Source organism: Anoplopoma fimbria, chromosome 2 (assembly GCF_027596085.1).
Source record: "Anoplopoma fimbria isolate UVic2021 breed Golden Eagle Sablefish chromosome 2, Afim_UVic_2022, whole genome shotgun sequence".
NCBI classification, from domain to species: domain Eukaryota; kingdom Metazoa; phylum Chordata; class Actinopteri; order Perciformes; family Anoplopomatidae; genus Anoplopoma; species Anoplopoma fimbria.
The window spans coordinates 24,502,005-24,528,494 of record NC_072450.1 but is presented as its reverse complement, the minus strand read 5'-3'; the positions used below and the strand labels follow the sequence as shown (position 1 = coordinate 24,528,494).

Sequence of the window (26,490 nt, the reverse complement as noted above, 5' to 3'; positions counted from 1 at the left end):
ACAATACCGGCTTCGGAGATCACAGATTTGGATTTAGAAGTTGGATTTTGCTCATATTCCTCAATATCAGATAGGGTCATAGATTGGACACAATGTTCATACAAGTCATTTGAAAAGATGAAGAGGGAAAAGGGTAAAACTGAGACAGATTTAGATAAATACAGCGATGAGAAATTCACACGAGTCGAGGACATCCTATTAATATCTTATCTGTCTTTTGAATTGAAACCACAGAAAACCCAGCCTCAGTTTCATCACCACAGTTTGGCAGTTAGCTTACATGCAGCGATGTAGCGAACAGTATTCCCTCCATGTTTGATGAGTGCGTCTCTCCCCTGCTCCTGCTCGTCTTCACATATCCCTGTGGGCCAGCGTGTGAGGCCTCTGAGCACAGTCTCTTACCCTCGTTACTTGGCCTGTCGGCAGGAGCTGCTCCGCTGCCAGGCCTCAGTTACTCTCCTTGGCACAGTGACGCACAGATCGCATACACACTCGCGCCACTATGGACACAAGGAATGCACGCAGGCCTAGGCAGCGTCACGAGCCGACGGAATCAATGCGGCATGTGCTCTGATGTCACAAACATGCATCATATAAATACACATTTTATTTTAGTAAAAAATCACGAGTACAGATTTTCTCTGTAGGAGCAGAATAAAACATTGAATATCCATTTCTCATTATTCTCTGTTGAACTGTTAACAATAACAGAGATTGCTGAACTGCAGCAGTTCACATGTGATGGGCTTTTTATGTGATATCTGAGGCGATGCTCGCATGGTGTGGAACACCAGTTAGAAACCGGGACAGGTCACCAAGGATGAAGTAACCTATCCGTTTTCTGCAAACTCTGTATTTTTAAACCACGGACGTCATTCAAGGGCGTTTGGGACTGAATTCCAGGACAAGTTCAGTCTCCTGTGAGTTACTCGGTGTCTTCCCTCTGTGTGTGTGTGTGTGTGTGTGTGTGTGTGTGTGTGTGTGTGTGTGTGTGTGTGTGTGTGTGTGTGTGTGTGTGTGTGTGTGTGTGTGTGTGTGTGTGTGTGTGTGTGTGTGTGTGTGTGTGTGTGTGTGTGTGTGTGTGTGTGTGTGTGTGTGTGTGTTCCCATTCCCGTATGCTTGAATTTCCGCACTATCTGGTGAGGTAGGAGGGATGTCACTGCAGACAGAATAAAGGTCAGGGCGTACTCTGGAAGCACTGCACGAAAACACAATGTGTGTGTGTGTGCACTTTTGACTGATTAGAGATTGCTGTATTTGGGACAGCTCGCGAAAGAAGTGCGCATCAGTAGCTCATAATACTTCCCTAAGGTTACTTCAGCTTGCTGTGTTGCCCCCTGTAAAGTGTATTAATCTTATATGGGTGTGTTCTATCGAGTGGCAGCAGTTTGTGTAGGCAGCATTTAGCCTTACAAGCTAGTATAAATGAAATCATTAACTTAACTTTACTTAACATACCAGAGCTTCAGTCAGGAGCTACTGGCATCTTTAGGTAATTCTAAACACCTGTAACTAAATTCACTGTCACTGTCCTCTGCACAATATTCATTTGGAAAAATCCTGGAAATCATAACCCAGCCATAATGGTTCTCTGGTGCACCTCAGGATCATAAATGTGAGGATGAGGGACTTAAAGCTAAAGTTTTCAGTTTTTAACACCTGATAGATTGTTTGTTTGGGTTTACATGGCGTAACAGGTTCAGTCTTGTGATATGATATGAAGCTGTAGATTGTTGGTCTGTTTGTCCTTGAAGGAGATATCCATGTAGACTGCCATAGGTATAAAAATTCTTGATGATGATATGTATTATTATTGCCCAGTAGAATGATTTTCCCGGTGAAAGGTTTTCTTTTTTAGTAAATTTTTTCGAGGAGGTCGTCCTCCTTCGCAGTGGTTAATGTGATCTTTTTTTTTTATAAAGCACTTTGCAAATTCTCTAGTTGTTTTTTTTTTTTCATGAAAATGAAATGCATCCCAAAGCAGGGCTGAACGAATTAAGTGATTACTTTATTAGCTGATTGACTGGAAATAGGTCAACAGTTTTGACAATTGATTGATTGTATAAGTGGTATTTTCATGGAAAATAGATAAAAGATTTCCTGCCTCTCAAAATATAAGCATTTTGCTGCTTCGCTTTTTTTTTTTTTAATTGTAAACAAGTTATTTTATTATTTCAAACATTGAATGAGCGTAAAAGAAGATAAAATGTGGATGAGTTCATTTAAAAAGCATGCTTATTTACTGTAGCCAGTTATCTGTCGTGCACACAGTTGAACAATATTGTCGTAGAAAGTGAAAGGAGGCACTTTGTTCATCTCATGACATTGCATCTGACACACATTGGATAACAAGAAAAGGCATTCTAGAGATATTAGATGAATAGATAAAGAACATTTAGTTGAATCTAGTTTTTACATTAAGAAATGTAAAATATTCCTTTTAGAACATGTTCTTTACAGGATATTTTAGTTTCTGTTCTAGAGGGTCTGTCTTTTTTTCTGTAGTGTTGAGAGAGAGAGAGAGAGAGAGAGAGAGATAGAGAGAGAGAGAGAGAGAGAGAGAGAGAGAGAGAGAGAGAGAGAGAGAGAGAGAGAGAGAGAGATACAGAGAGATACAGAGAAAGCGAGGATGTTCTGGGACAAACCGATCCACAGTGGCCTAGTTTCCCTCAGCCATGCCAGTGACTCAACTAAAGTCTTCTGCCTGGCTGACTGTGGGCTTGGTCACCATGGATAAGACATGTGGACTGAGCCAGAATACACATGGTTGCAGTTAGTTTTCTAAACGGATGAACTGCAATTACATTAACACGTTAGATGAATTTTGATTTGGGTGGGGGAGGGTGTCCTTTTCCTTTTTTCTTTTTTTTTACCGCTCTTTGTCTACTGTATTAAAGCAATGCAGAATAATGAGACCAGGTAGAAATTTGTATTACATGTTTTATTTAGACATTTTAATGTTATTTATGCTTTCCCTCTGCCGTTCACCCTTTTGCCAAAGACCCAGTGCATGTGCTGTACATCGGGATACAAAAGCATATGATGAGAAAGAGATAAGAACAAGTGTTCATAACAAACTTCAGGTAACAGGGACAGAGTGTTGTTGTTGTGTGTGTGTGTGTGTGTGTGTGTGTGTGTGTGTGTGTGTGTGTGTGTGTGTGTGTGTGTGTGTGTGTGTGTGTGTGTGTGTGTGTGTGTGTGTGTGTGTGTGTATGAATGTGTGTGTGTGTGTGTGAGCCCCTGCATGTATGAATGCGTGGTTGTGAGAGTAATGGAGAGCAGTGTGCAGGAAAATAAAGCGAAGACATTGAAGGAAAGGAAGTGCTTTTCATTTGTACAGGGGGGTTAAATCAATTCCTTTGATGGCTCTAAATGATAAATTATTTTGATTACTTTGAAAAGTAAGTAACAATATGAAATCCCTTCCGAGCGATTACTAAAAAATACCAACACATTCAGCTCTGAATTCTAGCACATAATCATCACTTTGCCACTTAATCATCATTTGCTTCACGCTGGGCCGAGAACCAAAGGGGGTTTGAAGATTATGAAATAATAGTGCATCTGATTTGTTTAGTCTAAAAACCAAACACAAACAAAACGTTTTACTTACGTTAAGTTTGTATGGCAGAGACGGGTATCACCTGCTGGATATATCTATCTATATATTTTCTACACTGTGTTGAAAATTGCTTGCTATTCACTATGGTGCACTATAACCCAATTGTCTGGAGAGAATTGTACCCTACAGTATGTACTGAACTAAAAATATACCACAATGCACTGAAACATGTACACTAACTGAGAGCTAGTGTAACTACAACCATGAACGGAATGACTTGAATAGTGGACATCAGTGTTTTTGCTATATAGTCCTCTACATGAGTATATAGCTGTGTCTGAAAGAGGAATGTTATCCCAGCATGCATTGGGTAAAAGGCACATAAAACCCCTGGAAAGGTCGCATGCCTTTTGCCAGTCAAATAGAAGCGGTTGATTTTGTAAAATATGTTTTTCCGTCAGTCCGTGCATTCCATTATCCTGAACGGGATTTCTCCGGAATGCCTTGAGGGATTTTCTTCAAATTGGGCACAAATGTCCACCTGAACTCAAGGATGAACTGATTAGAAATTGGGGTTCAACTGCTATTATGACATTTTCACATAAATGTCTAATAGGATAAAATGATGAATTGTTGACATTATGGTTCTACTTGGACAGCAATAGTTTGTAGTATATATGATTCTTGCAACAAAAAAAAAATCCTTTTGCTTTCAAAGGGTAGGCTAACCCAAAACATGTGGTCATAATTCAAAAGTTAGTGCAAATTGATCTTCCTGGATTTGGTGAGGTTTTTTGCCGGGCCGGTTGTTGCAGGTTTGAAACTGCATTGTTATCGATTGTTTCAGCTCAGCTTTATGGGCAGCAAATGTAAGTGGCCACACATGAAAGTGAATTATTCCCTTTGATGTAACACACACAGCATGGGCAGCTAGCACTACTATCTGAGTGGCTCAGCGTGTGGTGAGGCTGATGTGTCACTCGGTGCCATTTAGCCCATCACTTCGCTCAGTGTGTGTAAGAGTTACTCTGCCTGTCTGTCTGTCTGTCTGGTACATAGTGTGCATCCACACCTGTGGCTGGGGCTGCTCCCCTCTAATCAGACCTAATGAAGAACATTGATTCATCTCCATTTGATTCACACTTTTAGGCAGGAACACAAACACACGCCAACACTTTGACTGAAATGCTGATCTCGTCTTAACGTTGCTGTAGCGTCATCAGCGCTGCATATAAGACTCTACTTAACCACATGTGGAGAAGTTTTAAGGAGGGGCAAACTGAAGAAGAAGTGGAATCAGAGAATAGGAGGTGGAGATAGAGCTCTTTCAAAGCGAGGGATCTGGAGATTGTTGGTAAAGCGCCATGCATGTTTTCCCAAGGAGCAGGAGCAGGCATCCCAAGATTCCCTGCATCCTGGTCCCAGCTCTGGGGTGGAGGAAGCTGTTTACTCTTTCTATCTCTCACTGCTGACGTCGGTGCACCAAACAATGTCATCCAATTTCCTGTTTTTCACTTTAGTGGAAAGCCACTCTCCCAGTGTGTATGGTCCGTGTGAGTGTGAGACAGAAAAGCTGCTGAGGAGGAGGAGGAGGAGGCGGCGGAGGCGGAGGCGGAGGAGGAGGAGGAGATGATCTATATCTATATCTATAGGGCCGGATACACTGGGAGCAGGATATAGGGTCAGAGGCAACTCTGCTATGTAAATACATTAGGTGTATTGAATGAGAGTAGCAGGAGACTGCGGACTGTCCAGAATGCTGCTGGAGATGAGTGTAGACACCCAGCAGCTCTGATGTGGTCTCATTGGCCTGAGCGAGGAGTAGCGGTGTAATATCACATGACATCAGACTGTTTGAAGCTGTCAGCCTGGAAACTGTCACCTCACAGATTGACCTTTTGAGGGTATTTTCTGTTAAACCACGCACAAGCTTTTGGTTTTTGAATTCCTGCGTTTAAGATACTTGTATGCTCACTGGTTTACCAATCAGGCAAATCGGGAATTTGCCACAGAGCCCCCCAGACCCTCAAAGGGGCCCAGCCCAGGCTCACTGTGTGGAAATTGGCTTGTTGTAATTAGGTTTTAGGGATTTAGTTGTTGGTCGGATCCGTATCGGCACAAATCCTGACCTTATTAAACAAATCGTGTTTTGGCAGTGATGTGACCGATGCACCTTTTATATGTACAGTGTCTTTGTCAATATCATTATGACATTCAAGGTGTCTGCTATCAGCTACATTTATTTAATCACTGTGGGCCATTGACTCTGTGTTAAGCATCCCTAAATACAATAATTGTTTACAGAATGTCATACTTACTTCAAGTTTGGGAAATTGAGAATACTTGTAGCAACTTGGTACTGTGTATGTTGAAGTATTGGATTCAGGAGAGAAATGGTTTGATTGTTTTAACCCAAACTGGATTAACGTTTCTGGAAAAACTGTGACTTCCACTTAGGTAAAATAAAGGATAGGTTTACATTATTCAGGTCTCCTTATTTTTTAATTTAGGGACATGTGAGAAAAACATTTTAAGACAGAAAAACGTGAAGCTAAGCTTTAAGATGACACCTTTGTCTAAGTTTGATCCTAGTTGAGAGGTTTAATTATGGTTTGTTTTAGTCGAATTAACACAAACTAATTACGGTGAATTACAAGCTACACTGATACACTTTGTTGCCAGTTTATTAGGTACATCTAAGTAAAACTAATGAAGTCTAACACAACAGTCCAGCAGTAAGTCCTACCTTCATTTTGGAGGCTGCAGTTTGTGTTGCTGCTGCATTATTTTGCGTGTTTCTATTATTTACTCTACTCTCTTGATAAAATCAGGTTGGTCATAACGGTAAAAACATCTCTGAGTATGATGATGATTTTAATCGCAACAAAAACTACAGCCTCCAAAATAACGAAAAAGTTGAATCAACATCTCGTTTTGAAGAACAATAACACGATGAAAACCAAATGAACCAAATAATCACAATACAGTACGACTCCATTTAAAAGTCGGTTAATAGTGATTTTGATTTATCTCCCAGCTTAACTAGAAAACTATCAGTCAAGACAAACTACAAGGACCAGCATGCATTGCACTCAGCTCAGACCTGCATAACTGCACTGTGCCCTGCTGATCCAAAAAACTCGTCTGATTAACAAGTGGCTCATGTGCACAGAGAGAGAAAGAGAGGGATCCCAGTGTGACTGGTACAACACAGCGGCACATAGCAAGAAGGAGGGATGAGGATTACGTAGGCACACACACCACGTCTGTACTCCTCGCCTGCCTAGCCTACATGCTCACTCACTTCCCTTGCTTTGTTTGCCCCTGGTCGAGTGCCAGCATGATGTTTGCGGGATGCAAATGCCTGGCTGAGTGATTCATTGCAGTGTGTGTTGTGTGTGTGTGTTGTGTGTGTACTGTACAAGAGGAGCGCGTCGCCCGGAGTGGCTGGCAGACTGGGTTCAGCTGTGTGTGTGTGTGTGTGTGTGTGTGTGTGTGTGTGTGTGTGTGTGTGTGTGTGTGTGTGTGTGTGTGTGTGTGTGTGTGTGTGTGTGTGTGTGTGTGTGTGTGTGTGTGTGTGTGTGTGTGTGTGTGTGTGTGTGTGTGTCAGGCTATTCTAGTTACACAACCTCAGCTGCAGTTGCGTTGGTTGTGTCAGTGAGAGAGGGAAGTCTCCCTGCATGGGGACAGACCGCTGCTGTAGCTCGGCCTCAGCTCCTCGGAGGCTCTGTGGATAAACTCCGTACGTCAAGACCCCGACCTCAAACTAGCTCACCAACAAACGGCATGGCAGTGGAAACATGACCTCTACGTGGGGTATATGTTTTGTGCGGCCACTATCTGTGACTTTTTCCCAGCAGTATAGTCCACTGAAGAGTTTTGTTTCACCTCCACGGGAAAATGAATGAATGGATGGTTTGAATCTCGAATCCAAATTAATAAAGCTGAGGACTGAGTTATTTGTTCTTACACAAGTGGTCCGAGTAATTCAAATTACATCTGACAACAGGAAAACTGGGTCTTGTTTGGTCAAATGCTTTCGGAAAAGTATTTGGCATTTCCATATGTTAGTCCCTATTATATGGACACACACACACACACACACACACACACACACACACACACACACACACACACACACACACACACACACACACACACACACACACACATACATGCATGCTGTCTCTCAAGTGCACATGAGCCTATCATGTGACCGGGTCCTCGTGTCTGTGAAAGATCAGATGATCACAGAGCATCAGCTTGTAGCCATCCTGATGCCATACTACTTGTTTGCGGACAGCTGCAACAAACGGCCTAGTGTCATGATGACGTCAATTTGGATACAACAGAGGGCTAATCCGCTTTTTTTTTTTTTTTTTCTCCCCCCTGTTGTTGTTTCAATGGAGCTTTCAAAATGGCTTACAATTTAGCAAGAAGTGATTTACTGCTGCCCGGCACACTGTAAAATTCCTCTCTGTATTCCTCCTCACATGTGTAGATTGTTTACGGAGAAGAGGAATTCTAGAGGGATGGTGGTCCGCGAGGGGCTTGGTTGCTATGGTTACTAACCCCTGAGCTGGGTTCCATTTAGCAGGAAGGAAGCTAAATTATTTGCAGACAGAAAAGAGTAAGCTCATGAAGGGAAAGTGTAATGAGTTGAAAACCTGTCTGTTTTTTATTTTATTTTGATAACTCTACTGTACATTTCAATCAGAAATCAGGAAATGACATTACACTGCATTTGTTTTTGCTGATTCAGTCAGTGGTGGTATTTAGAAGAATTCAGATCATTTTACTCAAAGTTGCCATGATACCAAAATAGATGTTTAAGTTGTTTTATCACTTATTAACTATTGCAATGGTCGTCACCTATACGCCAGTATCTTGACCAACATTGACAAAAAAAGTTGTTGTCTCTGCTTCACCAGCAACACTGCTGGTATCGGATCACGGCTTGTGCATGTTTGGCCTCACTCAAAAAACTGGCTATTGTAAACACTAATCAATATCCGCGAAGCAGAGTCCCTCCCTAGCCTTCTGTTTTTACTTAAAACAATAAATACGTGGAATCAAATAGCACTCTGCCAGCCGTTTCATCTCAACTTTAAGTGGAAGTAATAATACAACAATGTGAAAATACTCATTCCTGCATTAAACATTTTATGAAAATGTACTGAAAGTATGAAAAAGAAGAGCACCTTACTAAACAGTTTTGTAAAAGCCACCAGTTTTTTTTTTTTTAAATAATCACATGCTTTGTACGTAAAATCTTAAAATCTGTAAAGTAACTAGCCAAAGCTGAAGTGGGGTAGATGTTTGAAGTAGTATGAAATGGAAAAACACACTGACACTAAAAATACAGGTAACATAAGTAGGCACTGTAGTATAACATACTGTACATTTCTTTGTCTGTAAATTGATAAATATGTGTTCATGAATAACCAAAAGCTCACTTCAATACTTTTTTACAAACTGTGTTTTAATGATGTCAGAAACTGGTTGATTTTGATATTTATATTATTATTACTATTACACACACAGTGGTGGGGTCTGAGGGAACCTAAACAATGATGAATCAAAGCCAATGTCAACAAAAGAAAAATATGAATTAACTGAGAATATATCAAATTTCTGAAATGATTTTTTCCTAATCCTTGTATTCTTCTTGTTATCTTTCAGACCACATTAACAGAGGTGCAATTTGGACCAATGAAGTTATTTAAAGACCCACTTCAGGTATCGTAAAACAATGGCAAACATCTGAATGATTGATGCTTGTGTGCGTGAATGCATTAAGGATTTCAAGGGAAAAACAGAAAGCGCCTGTGAAATGTTTATGTTCATATCATTTAGGGGCTTTTAGCCGAGCCGTGGAGCTAAACTTTGTGTGACTGTCAATATTTGGTAGCATTTCTCCAGTATTAGCATTTCAAAACGTCACCTACTTGTGTTTGCAGTTCAAACTAATCTTAAATTTCTCAAAGATACCACACCTCGCTATGAGATTAAAGGAAAAAAAAGTAGCCATGCAAACATTCAAAGAAGAGGAAGAAGAAAAAAAAAACTGTTAATGGACGTATTGTGTGCGATGCAGCCTTGGGTTGTCAAGGCAACAAGGCCAAACATTTATGACCGAGAACATACCATAATGAACAATGCACGTTATGGAAGAACTGCACAGAGGATCCATGGACCAGTTTCGTCACTGCAAAGAGGACATTCTCTGACGTTCAATGGGTCATTATACAGTTTGGTACTGTGCTTGTTCTTTTGGCATGCGTTGCTGCTTGTTGAGTGAAGACTTGGAGTCTTTGAAAAGTACGCTTTTTAGGAAGAATAAAATGTATTTTGATAGCTGATTTATTGTTTTAAACATTTTTCAAGTTGAAATGCAAAACTTTTGTTGGTTCCAGCTGAAAATTTGCTGCTCTTCTTTCTCAGACGTTGTAGTTATCAATGAGAGTCAAAGGAAAAGCAATACATTAGACATCCTGTGATTTAATGCCACAGACTCTGCTTGATTGTCTGATGCGCTCCAGTGTGACAACGGTAGGAAAGCGAGGTAGAGAGATATCCCCTTCCTGTTTTTGTCACTCACAGCTGATCCTGTCATGCCCTCCTCCTCTCCACTCCTCCTCTTTTCTGGCGGCTCACAGGATCTGGCCGGGCCCTCTCTGTTTTCAACAATGATGTTCTCGAGACAGAGCGATCGGACCCTGCCAAAAAAAAGTTTTTTTCCCCCTCTTTCTGTCTCTGTCTCTCTGCCTTTTCTATCTGTTTTTTTGGAGCGTAAAACAGCGTGTCCTCACTTAAAAAAAAAAAGCCTTTGAGCTTGAATGTACTTTGAGACTGTTGGTGTGTAATTACTGAGCGAGGCCTGTGTGTCTGGTGTGAGCAAAGGCATCTGAAGAGAGCTTATCTCAGCCTATATTACCCCGTTCCTCCACCTCTGTGGGAATGTTGACTTTTCTACCAACATCCCAATGTGGAATTCTGATGTAATTCCCTGTGCGTACCGAACATAGCTGCAGGAGTCGGTGTTGATGTATTTATGACCCGGACACTTATGGCCGCTCGTAGGGAAAATGTTCATATGCTGAATATGGACACCCCTCGCAGGCGTAAGGGCTCTGTGCTTCAGGCCTGAAGCTGCCTACTGAAATAAAGCCACACCATTCACCAGATTGATTCAAAAGGAAATGTAAAAACAAATAATCCTCTATCCCCTCATTGTGTGGAGGACAGGAGCTCCAGTTTTTAACCAACAAAGTCAAGGCTTTGTGTCCTAACTCAATTTTACAGGTGTGATGCGAACTTAAGACTGCAGAACAAACTTTCCCTTCTTTACATTCATCCTGCTCCCTGCCAACAGTTGGAGATGACGTCTGTTTGAGAGAGTGACTCATGAATCTACTCTCAGTGCACCACTGCTCTTGGAGGCGGGCCTAAATCCCTGGTCCAGTATTTACGCAAGTACGGGGTTATATGAAAGTATGCTGGCAGAGAAAGAGTGCGCTCTCAATGGCTGGTTTGACGGTAGCAGCAGCACTTTCTGCCACAGCCTTGGCAGACCGGTGGGAGGGGCCGGAGCCAGTCAAGGCCACCTCGGCTAATTGTGTCATAGATCACGGCGGCGGACAATAAAATCTGTGACGCACCCGAGTACGAGCGGAGCCTGATCAATCAGGTCCTGTCCGCTGCGGGCCTGAGGTCACAGTCAAGCCCACGCTGGAGGCTGATTAGGACGACAGGCGCAAATGAGCATGAATGCACCAATGATGACTTCAGAGCTGTTGATACACTGAGGCCTCAAAACCACATTCCTCTTTTGTTTCTTACTCAACTGATTCTGTTGCGCAGGGCGGAGGCAGTTCTTCTGTGATTAGTTCCGTTAGTTATTCTTATCCAATATCGGCTACTTATCAATAAGTAGGTCTCAAATGTTTTGTCATAGATAATATTTCCAACTCTCTTAAAAAACTAAAGCTTCTGTGTAATTGGGGAAAAAACAAACAAAGAGACTTTGTGCTGTAAATGTAGCATTTCTACATCAGTTAGATGTGGACAATACTTAGCAAAAATATTTTTTATAAAGTTCTACAGCAAACAAAAATATAAAAATCATTTGGTTCTATTATTTTGTTACTAGTTTTCTCTGTTTTTGTATCAGTGCAAATTCTTAGTAAGTGTGAAAGAAAATATTGCTACACTTGAGTATCGCAATATTATGTTTTGTGATACTGTATCGATTTAAAAACAATATTGATTTTTGATGGACAGTTAACATGCAAAGATTTGTGGCAGACAGTGGCAGGAATATTTTTTTACATCTTAATAACTAAATGACTGTTGATTGTTGAATCGTGGATAAAATGAATTGATAAAAATGAAACTAATAGTTAATTGCAACTCTCTAAACCATGCTGAGACCCTCAGTCTTTGCTGTCTTTTTGAGTCTCCTGCCATTAGGACAGCTGCTCTCTGGACCACTTTGTCTGCAGAGCTAATTCTAGCAAATTCATTGCTAGTGCATTGTAAAGCTCTTTATAACACCGGCTTGCATGTAAGATTTCTATGATGTTTGTTTTTAAACCTGCCTTTTTTTTTTTCCTTCAGTGTTTTAATCCTCTCTTCATTTACACATGAATCTCTTTGACTCTTGTAATATACTGTAGCTCTTTACAAAGCCCCCTTTAACTGTATTATATAAGTTCATATCTTTTTGGTGGTAGTAGGATGACATTGCAAGAGGCTCACTTAAAAATACAGATTCCTCAGTTGGATACATGTGCTTAGTCGTCTCTCTTTTTGCAGGTACTTTTAGTTTTTGCCAAAGAGGACAGTCAGAGTAATGGCTTCTGCTGGGCATGTGAGAAGGCCAACTTCAGGTGCAGCATGGCACGGACACCCGAGTCAGCTCTTGAATGCTTCTTGGAGAAGCATCATGACCTCGTCATCATTGACCACAGACATTCCAGACACTTTGATGCGGAAGCACTATGCCGGTAGGCCACCCTCGTACTCTTCATCAAACTATTATGTGACTACTTTATGTTGTATTTCTACAATGATGCTATGCAGTGGTTCCCAGCTTGTTTTCTGTCTGGCGTTCCCCCCACAGCCCTGTTAGATGAACTCTAGTTACCCTTGTTACATCCATCATGTTCCAGATGTGTACATTTGGTAGGTTTTATAACTGACTCAATATGTGGATTAAAAAAAGCAAAAGACTAATTGTAATTTTTTTTTAATAAGTTGAACTACACCACAACCGTTCTTCGTGCCCCCTGGTTGGGAATCAAAGTGGACAAAGCTGAATTAAAATTATTTCAGTGACCGCCATCCAAGGCCAATGACATAATCCAGACCAGATGATCTTGATGAACGGACTCATATGTTACAGTACACTCGGTAACGTGTGGTTATGACTCTACGCGGGTGTAAATGGCCAGCTCACTTTGGGCTCACCAGCTTCCATCTCATGCTACCTCATGGAGTCATGTCGATGAGAAATGAGCGGTGCCTGCCCATACCACCCTCTATCTTTAGCCTCTGCCCAAACCAAAAGCACATTTACAAACATTCATTTGCCCTGCCCAGCGTGTATGTTAACCCCATTCATTTTGGCCGATCCATATGTTCAGTGTACACGCACAGCCTCCGATGGGGAACTAAAGGGCCTTTATGACCGCTGGCTGGGGGAAACCACAGGCGGATGAGTGGCCCTGTACACTGCATTCTTTCAGAGGTCTAGGCCTGCTCGCGGAGCTCCACCACTGGGCTCTGCCTGCCTGGGAGAATCGGAGCGTGAAAAACTGAAAAATACATTGATTTGATGCCATGGGCTTTTCCACCAGCCCGCTCACTGGCTAAAAGGCTCCCTCTGTTTACATCCAGGTCAATTAGAGCGGTCAACTCTTCAGAAAACACTGTGATAGTCGCCGTTGTGAAAAGGTGCGTACAACTCGCTGACCCCCCTCTCCCTTTCTTGTCCTTCTCCGTCGCTGTGTTTATAAGTCCCTAATGATAAGGAGTATTGTCAGAACTAAATTGTCTGACTCAGCAGATGTCTGTAGTCCATAAGTAGCAAACCTGTGATGTTTTCTGAACAAGTGTTTGTCATAACGACGTTTGGGTGCTAACATGTGTTCTCTTTTTAAGGCCAGACAGAGAGGAAGCCTCTGTGATGCCCCTGATCAATGCCGGCTTTAATAGGGTGAGCAACATTTAAAGTGAACATGTGTGTGTGTGTGTGTGTGTGTGTGTGTGTGAGAGCCTTCTGCTGCCTGTGTTTGTATTATTCTTTCGACATGCTTTTTTTATATCCCTACTGTCAACACTCACTGTAAGGCAGGAATACAGATTGTAAATCCTCTCTGTTTGCTCAGGAGACGTGCATTGAGTTCTCTGGAACGGAACCATTGTTGCCCATGGCGTCAGCAGCACTAAAACGAATCCTGTAATACATTACCTGTGATACATTGACATGAAAATGGTTCCATTTCAGTTTTCTCTGATTGATCCCTGTTGCCCCTTTGACCCTCAGAGATATGTGGAGAATGCCAATATGATGGCCTGCTATAATGAGCTGCTACAGCTGGAGCATGGAGAGGTGCGGGCGCAGTTCAAACTCAGGTGAGTCGTGTCAGTGTTGTATTACATTTTAGATTGGTAGCATACAGTACGACCTTAAATCAAAGTTGTATCTGGAGCAGAGCATCAGAAAGAGTATCTGCATTTAATGATTCAACTTTTCCATGCCAATTTTAACATTTTCTTTACAAAGTATAAATGTTTATAAATAAAAGCTCAACACTCATGCTTGTTGCATATGTTAACAACAATTCTTCTACTGTCTCCTCACCTGCATAAGGGCTGGAAATGCTATTTTCACAGCTCTAGAACAAAGCCAAGAGGCCATAGAGATCACTTCTGAAGATCAAGTAATTCAGGTGGGTTTCTGATAAACTTTAATACTTCTAGTTGCTTTATTGTGGTGGACCGTTCATCACTCTCCTTCACTGTGTCTCCCCCTCCTCCTCTTTCGTTCTTTCTCTCTGCTGTTTTAGAGCCTGTTCATGTCTTGTGATCCCAGATCCCAGTAGTGATAGCTGAGGTCTCTGTCCGTCTGAATGGCTCCTTTTGTTAGCATCAAAGCAGTGCAGCCTGTCCACGCGTTATTAATTTCACATAGAATATATGTTTCTGAGCTCAATGAAACAAGCAACGAATGTGTCAGCTTCTCTGAATAGTTTCGGTCGGCGAGGTTCATGGAATGAAAATAACTGTGGCTGAGCTCATTGTGGATTTCATAAACCATCATCTCTGATCAAGTCTGAATGCTGTTGTACTCTCTCCTTCACAGTACGTGAACCCTGCCTATGAGTCCATTATGGGCTACCAACAGGGCGAGCTAATAGGGAAGGAAATAATAGAAGTGCCTAAAAGTGAGAAGAATAAGCCTGATCACCTTGAAACAATAAATTCCTGCATACGGAAAGGAAAGGTAAAATGCATTCATTAAATCATCTACTCTGTTCATTTCAGCACAAACATAATTTTCAATGTGGTTTAGTTAATCAGGAACTTATCAGAAAAATAAATGATAGGCTTCCCTTAAGTGTTGATACTCTCACATACATATTTGTGACATGTAGACCCACACTTCACGATCAGATCACTCTGCAGATATCTGCTTCTGGCTTTGTGTCTGTGCATGCATGCATGCGCGTGCATTCATGTGTGCTGTAAGTCTGCACCACTGGCCATCCAGCAGCTCTGTTTCATGTGCATAAGAACAGCGGTTGATGGCGGTGTTGTAATCTTACTACACAGAGAGCGAAGGTCAGTCTCAGACAGGCTAACAGCGGGGCAAGTCTTTTCAAGCCGCCACAGCAGTCTGTAGGTGGGGGGACATGAAACAAGCCCTCCGGACTCCAGGAGCGCTCACCCTACCCATTAAAGCACCTAGCTGCTCTCTGAAATACTCTGACCCAACCCCACTTCAGCACCTAACCTACACCAGGAACACTGCCATGCTACACCCAGTCCACATCCACTTTTAGGACTTTTTCAAATGATTATAATTATCGTATGTTCTCAGTTGTTATAATAATTGGTTCTGTACATTTCGTGTCTGTATGTTTCATTTCCTCTCTCGGTTCTGCCTTGTTATGTTCCAGGAATGGCAGGGGATTTATTATGCCAAAAAGAAGAATGGAGACAGCATTCAGCAAAATGTGAAGATCACACCTGTAATTGGACAGGGAGGGTGAGTGACAGAATGTTGAGACCTGGCTCATTCAGTCTTGCTTCATGTAAATTACCTTTCCAGTAACTAAATAATGATTATGATTGTATCCCTTTGTTTTTTCCTGGTGTACTAATTAGCTTTTTTTCATTCACAGAAAAATCAGACACTATGTGTCTATCAACTGGCCTTTAAATGACAATAATAAGGTGAGATGTTTTTAAACTTTTTCCAATCAAATAAATGAAAGGAGCTTTCTGGCCGGCATGCATCAATGTGCTTCTCTATTCTGTCCATGCAGAGTGATAAATCCACTGAACGTGTGCAGGCAGAGTCTCAAACAGGTAAGATCCATCCTGAAAATGCCCACTGTAAGTGCAAGACTGTTTCTTCTTTACTCGACTCTGTATTATAATAACATTACAGATGATTTATTATGGTAAAATCTTGCAGATTCGAGTAGTTCAGGTTCTCTCTGCTGGGCAGTTATCAGCATTAGTGATGGAAGTTCTTCCATGACGGTGTCACTTGTGATCTGTCACAAGGTTCGAGGATGTTCGGGCCAACAGTGTGTCTGTCATTACGAAGCACCACATTAGTTCCAGTTTTACACAGATGTAATACTCATTTCAACTGAGTGTTTGCAAACAACAGATATAAGTACGTACAAGGTTTATAACAATAAATTGGAGGCAATTTTGAGAACCTGAGCTTTGTAAACTAAGAAACTTGTCAGAAAATGTATTGCACCCTGCCAGAAAACCATTGTTCTCTTTAATCATGCCACAAATCTCAAACGGTTGACTAACAGAGTGTCCAGTCACGCTTAATCGAGTTGAGAAATACCTCAAAAGAAATGAATTATGTCTTTTGTTGACCTTGAAAAGGTTATATCCACATTTTCATTTCCTCTAAACTGGACTATTGTTCCTTGCTGTATTGTGGTATCAACTGTAAATCCAATTCACAGCTGCAACTGATTTCCAAATGCAGCAGCTACTCCTGACAGGCCAACAAAACAGGGATCATATCTCTCCTCTGTTGGCGTCATTTCACCAACTCACTGAAAAGACGTGACTTGGAAATCTGTTTGTTTATGAAGCCTTGCATGGTCTTACAGCACAATAAATATTTCACTTTAACTCTTATGCAGCACCTCATACATCCCTACCAAAGTGTTTAGTCAGCATAGCCATTTGCCAATTTAAAAAATGTATTGAAAGTGTTCTTTTTTCAGTTTTCCAGTTTCTTAATTCACTTGTTTGTGTCTTAATTGTGTTTTATCATATTTAGTGCATTTAGTGAAATTAGTGAAATTACAAACAAAATGTAATATCCATGTTTTTATCATTTGAATATTATTGAAATACACAGTATGTCCGCCTACTCAGACGAAGAAACAAAGATACATTTCCTGCCGACTTCTGTGTCCTTCTATTACTTTTTACTTTGTCCCAACAAAAAAAACTAAAATAACCACCACCACCGAGCTGTCTGCCCGCTTAGCAAAGGCTGAGTGGTGGAGAATTACAGCAATGTGTGTACTGGTAATTCCGTTTAGCCGCGGTTAGCCAAACACGTCCAAATCATTAAAAGTGAGCAAACTGTTTTCACCCCACTGTGTCTCTGGACGCAGAGCATCGGCTGGGGTTCAGCGGCACCTACCAGCCGAGGCTGTTTAAGAGTAGTCAGTGAGGAGTCAGTAGGCAGTCACTGGCTGTATAAAACAGGCAATAACAGGTGCTTTAAGAAAGTGTGAGCCACTGCAACCACAGGAGGTACTTGAGCATGTATTATACAGTTTGCATAAGCAGATTGGGAAATTGGACAGACACAGAGGTGCATAGTGACTCACTCACCCATGCATGTCTCTCCTGGTGGAATGAATAACACCAGCCTTTTTCTTGAAATACAGAGGACAGATCTGACAATAGAAATAAAAACGATTAAAATATCTACTATTTTCTGTCTGGATTTGACCTGTGAGGTTGACTTGACAATCCCAATTTTCTGTAGTATTTCCAGTAGCTTTGCACTGGAGAATGTTTATAATGATGATAAATGATAAAATTTCACTCTGTTGGGTGAGTCATAGATCTTACTTTTGCACCTTTTGTTCTAAACTTTTGACCAATTGTTACACTTTTACTGGATTAAAACCTCAAAATTTGTGAATAACTACAGAGTCAGTAGGGTGAATAAATTGAGTTATGATCAAAATCAGACTGATAAATTCTGGTTGGATTGATTACGACATCGCCTCCACTTGCCAAGGATATTGTAATGGGGGGCCAAAGTCAGATTTGTGTGTGTGTGTGTGTGTGTGTGTGTGTGTGTGTGTGTGTGTGTGTGTGTGTGTGTGTGTGTGTGTGTGTGTGTGTGTGTGTGTGTGTGTGTGTGTGTGTGTGTGTGTGTGTTAATTTAAGGTGTTTTATTTTCCCCAGACATCCAATCCAGTAAGCACAAAGACCGGAGGAAAGGCTCTCTGGACGTAAGATCCACAACGTCTCGGGGGAGCGATGGTGAGAGTGAAGGGAGACAAATGATGGAAACTTTGGGCGTTACTTATCAGCTTATGAAACCTTCCCAGTTGTCTTTTTGCATCAAGTGTTGATTGGACACCCATGCAAACATATTTGTTAGATGGAAAACTGCAGCTTAATTTGTTGTTGAATTATAATATGGGTCTATTGTTTTTTTTCTTCCTCCATCCTGCCAGGGAGCTCACAGCGAAGGCACTCCTCAATGGCCCGAATCCACTCCATGACTATAGAAGCTCCCATCACCAAGGTGAGTTCCCATCATCCCTCCCAGCCGCCATCATATGATGAGCATTTTGTACTGAGGTTACGTATCTCATGACTCTTGGGTTATAAAACTGCCACTAATGCCATGAGCACTTCTTGTGCCGCTACTAGCATCAAAGGCTAGAGGCCACGCATACCATGACAAGTGCAAATAGGCTGATAAAATGCCACATTTCATGCACAAGACAGGAAAGCATGTTAGACCAGGATGACCTGCTGTTTCAGTGGTTTATGTAGTCTGCAGCCCGCATAGTCAGAAACAGAGAAAGTCCCCAGGGATGGGTCATATGACACACTGCAGTTCCACTGTTGTATCATTTGACTGTGTAGTCAGTCCCTGTAGGCGTCATCCTCTCCAGAATAAAGCACTGATAGAACTGCTGGTAGTGTGTGTGTGTGTGTGTGTGTGTGTGTGTGTGTGTGTGCGTGTGTGGGTGTGTGCGTGCGTTAGCTAAAACTTGTGTTCTTGCACTTACTTGCTGACCTCGCCATAGGTGCCCATTGTTAGAACCTCCAAGGTCTAATTTTGGAATAAAAAATGTTATTCTCTCTGTACATCAAGCTACTGGGCTTTTTTTTTTTATCACTTCAGAAATGTTTTAGAAATAAGATTTCTTTATTAATGTCAGAGACAAATAATTTTTCATGCTACTTCCTCATTATTTAAAATGTTAGTTTTGTTTTTAGTCCGGGCATGGATCTATTTGAAACTTACTCAGATTTTACTTGATTTTACCTGAATTGTCTTTATTCCTTTCATGTTATGTTATCAGAACTTGCTCTGCCTGTTTCACTTTGGTCCAGTAAATGTCTTGTATTACATCCTATATGTTTTCTTTTTGCTATCATTGTAGTTGGTTTTCAAAAAGTGCTTCACAAACAAATATCATCTTATTTATTTCGTCATCCAGGTAATCAACATCATCAATGCAGCGCAGGAAAGCAGTCCTATGCCTGTGGCAGAGGCCTTGGATCGGGTACTGGAGATCCTGAGGACGACTGAGCTCTACTCCCCACAGCTGGGCACCAAGGATGAAGACCCCCATACGAATGACCTCGTTGGGGGGCTGATGACGGTAAGCAGCAGCAGGCCTTTTAGAGCATGAGGGTCCTTCGAGAAGTACGAAACACCCAAACAGCTTCCTTCCGCTACGAATGAATAGACACCCATATGATAACACACGTCAGAGCATTTGCAGAATTCCACAGTGATAACAAGCATGTCTACATGAGTGTCCATCCACCATGAAAGCCCACGATAATGTGTTAGATGAAAGAAACAGAGAGTCAGGGGAGTATGCAGACTTTTGTTTTTGTGAGGATCTCTGTACATATTTGGGGGAGGGAGAGAGAGACAGAGAGAGATATTAACAGACAGCAATGGTGAAGTACAGAAGTAGAAAGAGTGCCAAGTTGGCAGTCTTGGCAACAACCCCAGAGGAAGTGTTAGATTGTCCTTTGTGCTCCTGTAGGCTGGAGAGGAAAGCCTACCCCGCCCTCTCTTTCTCCCCCCTCTCTCTCTCGGCACACATGCACACACTCACACTCGCATGAACCTCTTCCTCTTGACTCCACAGGCCTGGAAACATCCTGTTCTTTGGATCAGATGAATAAGCATGGCTTTACTTATACATGTTCTCTCTGGATACACAGAGGCAGGGAGGCATTACACACAGTCCTTCGCCCGAAAGATTTGTTCTGCATAAGTGATAAAGGCTGATGAAACCAGAAAACCGTGAGGCGTGAGTCCAGGTTCAGATCGTTATTTATGTAGAATCATATTGGTTTTATGAGGTGCCTGGTTGCATATGTATTTTGTATGTGTTTGTTAGGGAGAGGTCTGAACATTAAGAGAAGAGCTGTCATCTTTCTGGGGAGAAAGTCTTAAAATAACCAGTGTGTACAGAGGCAGCGCCACCATGAGACAATGCTCGGGTCAAAGATGAGCCAGTCTCCTCTTCCTTTTTCACTTGTGAAGTAAACATTTCACTCTGCGACACACACCCATGAACTCACTCACGCCCAATATATATATAATTATATTGCTCCAGAATGACTGGGTGATACCGGCCTATCACCCATATATAGCTGACGAGTGACACAAATGTTATTTGAGAGATGTGGAGGCCTTAATGTCGGCAATCCTTAATTTTTATGGCGTTTTTAGATCTTTTAACATTTTCATGACACACAATAGCCTGAGGGCATTTACACCACAAAACAATATATATTTTAGTTCAAAATGACTGTAGCTTCTTGTCACAGTTATTCTTCAAGAGACATATTTAAACAATATTTATGTATGCTGCTGTGGTAGTTGTTGCTAACAGGAGCCTACAGCAACGCTAGCAGCTTTGTGAGCTAAATGCTACTGTCAACATGCTCAATGCAGTGACAATGCTTACATGCTTTGCAGTGACAATGCTTACATGCTTTGCAGTGACAATGCTTACATGCTTTGCAGTGACAATGCTTACATGATTTTTAGCCACGCCGCTAGTGTGGCTGTAAACTGATTTGCTTTTTCATCACGTAGTTTATTATCCACAGCTGATACGAATCAGTCCTAGAAGACCCAGATCATTCTACTTCTAACCACTGAGAAGTCTTTGATTATTTGGGTGATGAAGTGTTACCCCACTGATGAGCCCCATTTGCTTTCACAGCATGCAGCACTGCCCGGAGGAAGACAAATGTCATAATGTAATAATTTGCTGTAGATTGTCGGACACGTGTACATGAATTACCATGGCGTCATTTCTGACACAACTATTACAGTTCATAAATATGGAAATGATTTTCTAAACTGCATATTGGTTTCATTAATAAGCTCGGCTTGGCTGCCTCATCCCTCCACTCCCTCTGTGTGTTAGTTGGGGGAACGATATGAGGTGTCAACATAACATAGCTTCCAAAATATTGTTTCCACGCACAGATGAAAGGACACTCATAAAAGTGTTAATATGGAAGATCCGTGTCTTTGTTGGCTCTTATTGTTACACTGTTGCTATCTGTTACGCTCTTGAAATGCTTTTCCTTCTGCAACTTTGTCTAAATGCAGCAGCAAAACATTCACTCACACTTACAAATGATAAACAGATATTATTTGTTCTCTTTGCTGGGAAAATCATTGAGCTATTGAGGGATTAATTCAAGAAATGTAGGATTGTTAGAAAAGTAAATTTAATTTAGTTTGATATAAGCCTTGATCCATCCATATACACCTAGTCCTCATTCTCTGAGGGGTTTAAAATGTTTAAGTTTTTTTTTTTTTAATCTATTTTTCTGAGAGGAATTCTACCTGACTTGTGGCTTTATCTGGGTTTTATTTGTTTATTTTCGTGGGTCAATGAAACATCACTGATGGTTGATGATGTGCAAGTCCCAGTAACATGACTGGTCCCATCCAGCTTTCTTTACTCCGACATCCAAGCTGATGTTTGTGTCTGTGTTGGGGCTCCTAGCAGCTTAATTTAGCACAGATGACTTTTGTATCAGATCTGATGTCAGAGCAAATGTCTCATAGCATCCAAACAATTTCACTGTCCAAATATATTTTGAAGGCCCTTGCAGTTTTTTAGACAGACGTGACGCCAATGCTCTTAACACTTGAGCTGAACTCTTTATGTGGCTGTTCAAAAAGGATGAATGATACAGTCAGTTTTTAAGGTCTCGCTTCTCCACTCCCTGACATGTTCTGTCTTTCTTCTTCACAGGATGGTTTACGCAGATTGTCAGGAAATGAATACATCTTGGCCACAAAACGTAAGTTTACATAAAGCACAGGAGGGACGACATGAAGTGCTGTGCTATGTTTTAGCAGCTCTCTTTATCTGAATGCCTCCTCTATTGTGCCTCTTTCGCTCACAGAGCCCCACCATATCCCCAGTCACCTGACAACTCCTCTGTCTTTAAATGACATTCCCCCTCGTATCGCCCAGACCATGGAGAATGAGGACTCGTGGGATTTTGACATCGTCAATTTGGAAGCTGCAACCATGAAACGGTGAGGCAACAACAAAGTTAAGGGCCACCAGAGGAACAGTGTCAAATGATTTGGATTGAGAGTTTTTGTTAAACTACCATACTGAATCCTCCCGCAGGCCTTTGACTTACTTGGGCATGAAGATCTTCTCCCGATTTGGGGTCTGCGAGTACCTAAACTGTCCAGAGGCCACTTTGCGCTCCTGGCTACAAGTGATTGAAGCTAACTACCACTCCAGTAACTCCTACCACAACTCTTCCCATGCAGCTGATGTCCTGCACGCAACTGCATACTTTCTCGGCAAGGAGAGGGTCAAGGTAAATTAACAAATAGTAAGAATTAAGAATGCCAAACCTGCAAAAATATTACAAGTTTTTCTTTCAGAATGTTGCTGCTGGTCCATAGCTAGCTTTTACTGTCTTTCTTTGTCTTATGTGATACTTAATACACTTCTTTAGGGGGGGGGGAGAAAACAAGAAAATCATAGACGTGACCTTGGGTTGCCATGCTGTTGTGATTGCCATGTGTCTATTTTCTGTTAAATAATTGAGAAAATGATTGACAAATGAATTGCTAATTAATAAAATCGTTAATTGCAGCGCCTTACAATTACCCATTATTAGCTTTTATCAGGGAGGCTTCTCAAAAAGGTTTATTTAGTGAAATATATGAATAAGATGTCCGTGTTTGGTAAGTCAGCATGCTGCACAAATTCTTACTTTTTAACAGCTCTTTTGGTTTTTATGTTGAAGCCACTCTGCCCATGGAGTGCTGTTCACAACTGTATTATCTAAGTAAATGCTACATACAAAAAAATTGATGCCTCATTATTACTTGAATGTCCTGTATATGTTTGATTTGAGAGGAAAACAAGGTGACAACTTGTAGTTCATGGGTAGATGTGAAGCTACTTGGCTGTTCCTGGAAGTCATATTAAATGTTGGGATTTTCTACTATTAAGCGCAGCTCTGGGCTCAGTCTTGAGTGTCAGATGTCCCGTATGATCCGGCGTTATCCAAGAGAGTCTTGGTTTCAGCCCAAGTGTGTCAGTGGCTCAGGAACTAGTTGAGGTAGTGCACTGGCTAAGCTGATTACCAAACTGTCTATTTCTGATCTCAGTGGAGGGGTCTTTCATTGGCTTAGCCAGTGAACTGTGAGGTTACCTCACCCAAGGTTAATGATTCCCTGGAGATCTACAGACAGGTTAGCAGGTCTGTTATGTTGCAAATAATTTAGAAATTAGGAATTATTTGGATGATGTTACATTTTCTATACTTAAATCGATTTTTGTCAATTAATTCTGTTAATAATGAAGTCAATATATTAAAAGAACAGCTTCAAAATTAGGGTCAAAATTAGATTTACACACATTCAACAACATTATTCACTGTATTTGCTTGATCTAGCCCTTCATTTCGGCTGCATAATGTAAATACAGTATATAGAGAATAGAAATGTGTACATTTTACATGTGTTTGGTAGCTTGGGATCCCCTGTAGATGCCGCTAAATCAAGGTGAACATTAAATGTTATTATCCTAATTATGAATCACAACTGTCTTTCTCGATGTAGAGCTACTTCCTGGTTCAACCTGCAAACTAAACTTAAAGCACCTCACAGCTGTGTTGATATGTTGTGACAATGTAGTAGAAGGTTATACTTTGCCAGCTTTTGCCCTATAGTGGTTCACTCAGAACTATAAACAGAGGTGGTAATATACCGGGCATTTCTCCTTTTAATTCCCAAAGATTTGTCCAATCTGCCCCAACAGCAAAGTTTGGATCCCATCGACGAGGTGGCTGCCCTGATTGCTGCCACTGTGCACGACGTTGACCACCCGGGACGCACCAACAGCTTCCTGTGCAACGCAGGAAGCGAGCTGGCCATCCTCTACAATGACACAGCTGTGCTAGAGAGCCACCACGCAGCGCTGGCCTTCCAGATCACTACCAGAGATGATAAGTGCAACATCTTCAAGAACATTGAAAGGTAGGAGATTCACTACCCAAGGAAAAGGTCACCCCAAAAAAAGTATCTGCTCATGCCCTGTCTGTTCACAGGATCGCAAAACTGAACCTAGTCATTCTCCTGATCCTGAGTATGTTGCTGCAAGTCCTAAAAAACAAATCAATACAAATACCCCAAGTAGTCTAATCCAACTATCAATCAAATAAGTGCATTGTGTGCTCAAAAGACCAATATTTACTGCAACTCAGCTTCTCCAAAAGAGATAAACTAACAGTTTTTACTGACACGTGGTTGAAAAGATAATTACTATATTTCTACTTTGGGCTGAACTATTTCTCTAATTTATTCCAAATTAGCTGAATTTGCTGACTTTTGTGTTTAGTCATATGAACACTTTTTGCAAGCCAAGCTACTGTTCTGTAATTTCTGGAAAAAGAATATCTGTCTTTGTCAATATATAAAATAGAGAAAATGAATATTGTGTGTCTTGAGTTTCTTATAGAAATAGTTTGTGATACAGACATCACCTGAGGTATCGTAAGGGGATAAATTAAGTCTGCATATGTGCAGATGAAAGCAATACAGTGTGTGTGTTGACAGTGGTGGGGTAGTAATGTGATTGGAGTCCCAAAGCAGAATAGCTCACATGTGCTGGTCCCCTCCGAGGGGGAAGGTGGACAAAGCATCCATTCATCGCCACTGTCACTGCCGTCAGAAGGGGAAAACTGTTCACACGGGTTTCCATGCTATTTACCACACTGTTATCTCACCCGCTCTGTTTTCTCTTTTCCTCCTCTCTCTGCCTCCCCCTCCTTCGTCTCTCTCTCTCTCTCTCTCTAGGAATGAATATCGAACACTTCGACAGGCCATCATTGATATGGTGCTCGCAACCGAGATGACCAAACACTTTGAACACGTCAACAAATTTGTCAACAGCATCAACAAGCCACTGGCTGCTCTGGAGGAGAACGGGGTGAGATTGGATTTACTGCAACACTTTTAAATGTTTTCATATTTCATAGCTGTGTAGAAATAGTAGTTCTAAGTTAGGCCTCTGCTTCTTTTTCTAATAGATAAGTTTTGTGTGTCAGAGCAGGAAGGATACACGGGAGCATTCTGACAGTAGATAGACACAGTTATTGTGATCTCATTCTGTGGCTGAACAGTGCAACAGTATGCAAGCAACAATAGATTACGAGCTTGAAAGATGGTGATACTGGTTCAGGGGACCTGTGGCCGGTTGTTGCCTCGGCACTGATATCTTTGTGGGGAGAGAATTTTGCAACTTGGTACCATCTTTCTCGTCTGCGTGTGGAATGCTCAACACAGACATTTAAAAGTTTTCTTGCCCTTTAAAGGCAGGAATGAGCCGAATAAATGATTTGATGCAGATCTTTTTACACTAAACAAAGCCACTTTGAGAACATTTAAGTGTTTGATATGAATTGTAATAGAGTTTAAGTTAAGTTGATTAAAAAAAAGCTCTCTGGTCTTTCTGTAACTTACACTTTCATTCAATTAACCTCCAGACTCAGAAAAAAATAGAGACCTCAGTCATCTCGGGCTTAAATGGATCGTCTGTACTTGTGCTGAACATAATTGTCAGTGAATTAAATCTTGAAACATACAGACGGCTGCAAATCATGTGACTGCAGGAACCATGCTCTAGTCTTTTACATGCAAGTGTTGAGGGATCCCATAGTGAACATGCGCTGAATACAGACTCTCCATAAAGAAAACCTTTATCAGCTGTCCGTGCCATAGTTCAGCTTCCTGGTTTGGTTCATGTACAGACACGGTCAGTTATTTTTAAAGGTGTCAAGCTGCTGCGTGTGCTATAAGAGGCTGTCTATTGGCACTAAAAAGTAGAACTTTAGTTGTCATTGTGCTAATATTCTGCTTATGTTTTCTTTGT

At 41.4% G+C, this 26,490-nt stretch overlaps 1 protein-coding gene across 1 annotated transcript in view; it reads left to right on the top strand.

The window, feature by feature from the left end:
* Window positions 1–26,490, top strand: part of pde8a (phosphodiesterase 8A) — a 42,082-nt gene that overhangs the window by 11,490 nt on the left and 4,102 nt on the right. The window contains exons 2-19 of the mRNA XM_054610040.1: window positions 9,245–9,301; window positions 12,380–12,570; window positions 13,463–13,519; window positions 13,727–13,781; window positions 14,112–14,200; window positions 14,439–14,517; window positions 14,931–15,071; window positions 15,748–15,836; window positions 15,973–16,024; window positions 16,117–16,159; window positions 18,260–18,337; window positions 18,535–18,605; window positions 19,534–19,698; window positions 22,339–22,387; window positions 22,493–22,628; window positions 22,726–22,924; window positions 24,379–24,596; window positions 25,416–25,548. Of these exons, the coding sequence (XP_054466015.1) occupies window positions 9,245–9,301; window positions 12,380–12,570; window positions 13,463–13,519; window positions 13,727–13,781; window positions 14,112–14,200; window positions 14,439–14,517; window positions 14,931–15,071; window positions 15,748–15,836; window positions 15,973–16,024; window positions 16,117–16,159; window positions 18,260–18,337; window positions 18,535–18,605; window positions 19,534–19,698; window positions 22,339–22,387; window positions 22,493–22,628; window positions 22,726–22,924; window positions 24,379–24,596; window positions 25,416–25,548 (1,902 nt within the window). The remainder of the gene's footprint in view (window positions 1–9,244; window positions 9,302–12,379; window positions 12,571–13,462; window positions 13,520–13,726; window positions 13,782–14,111; window positions 14,201–14,438; window positions 14,518–14,930; window positions 15,072–15,747; window positions 15,837–15,972; window positions 16,025–16,116; window positions 16,160–18,259; window positions 18,338–18,534; window positions 18,606–19,533; window positions 19,699–22,338; window positions 22,388–22,492; window positions 22,629–22,725; window positions 22,925–24,378; window positions 24,597–25,415; window positions 25,549–26,490) is intronic.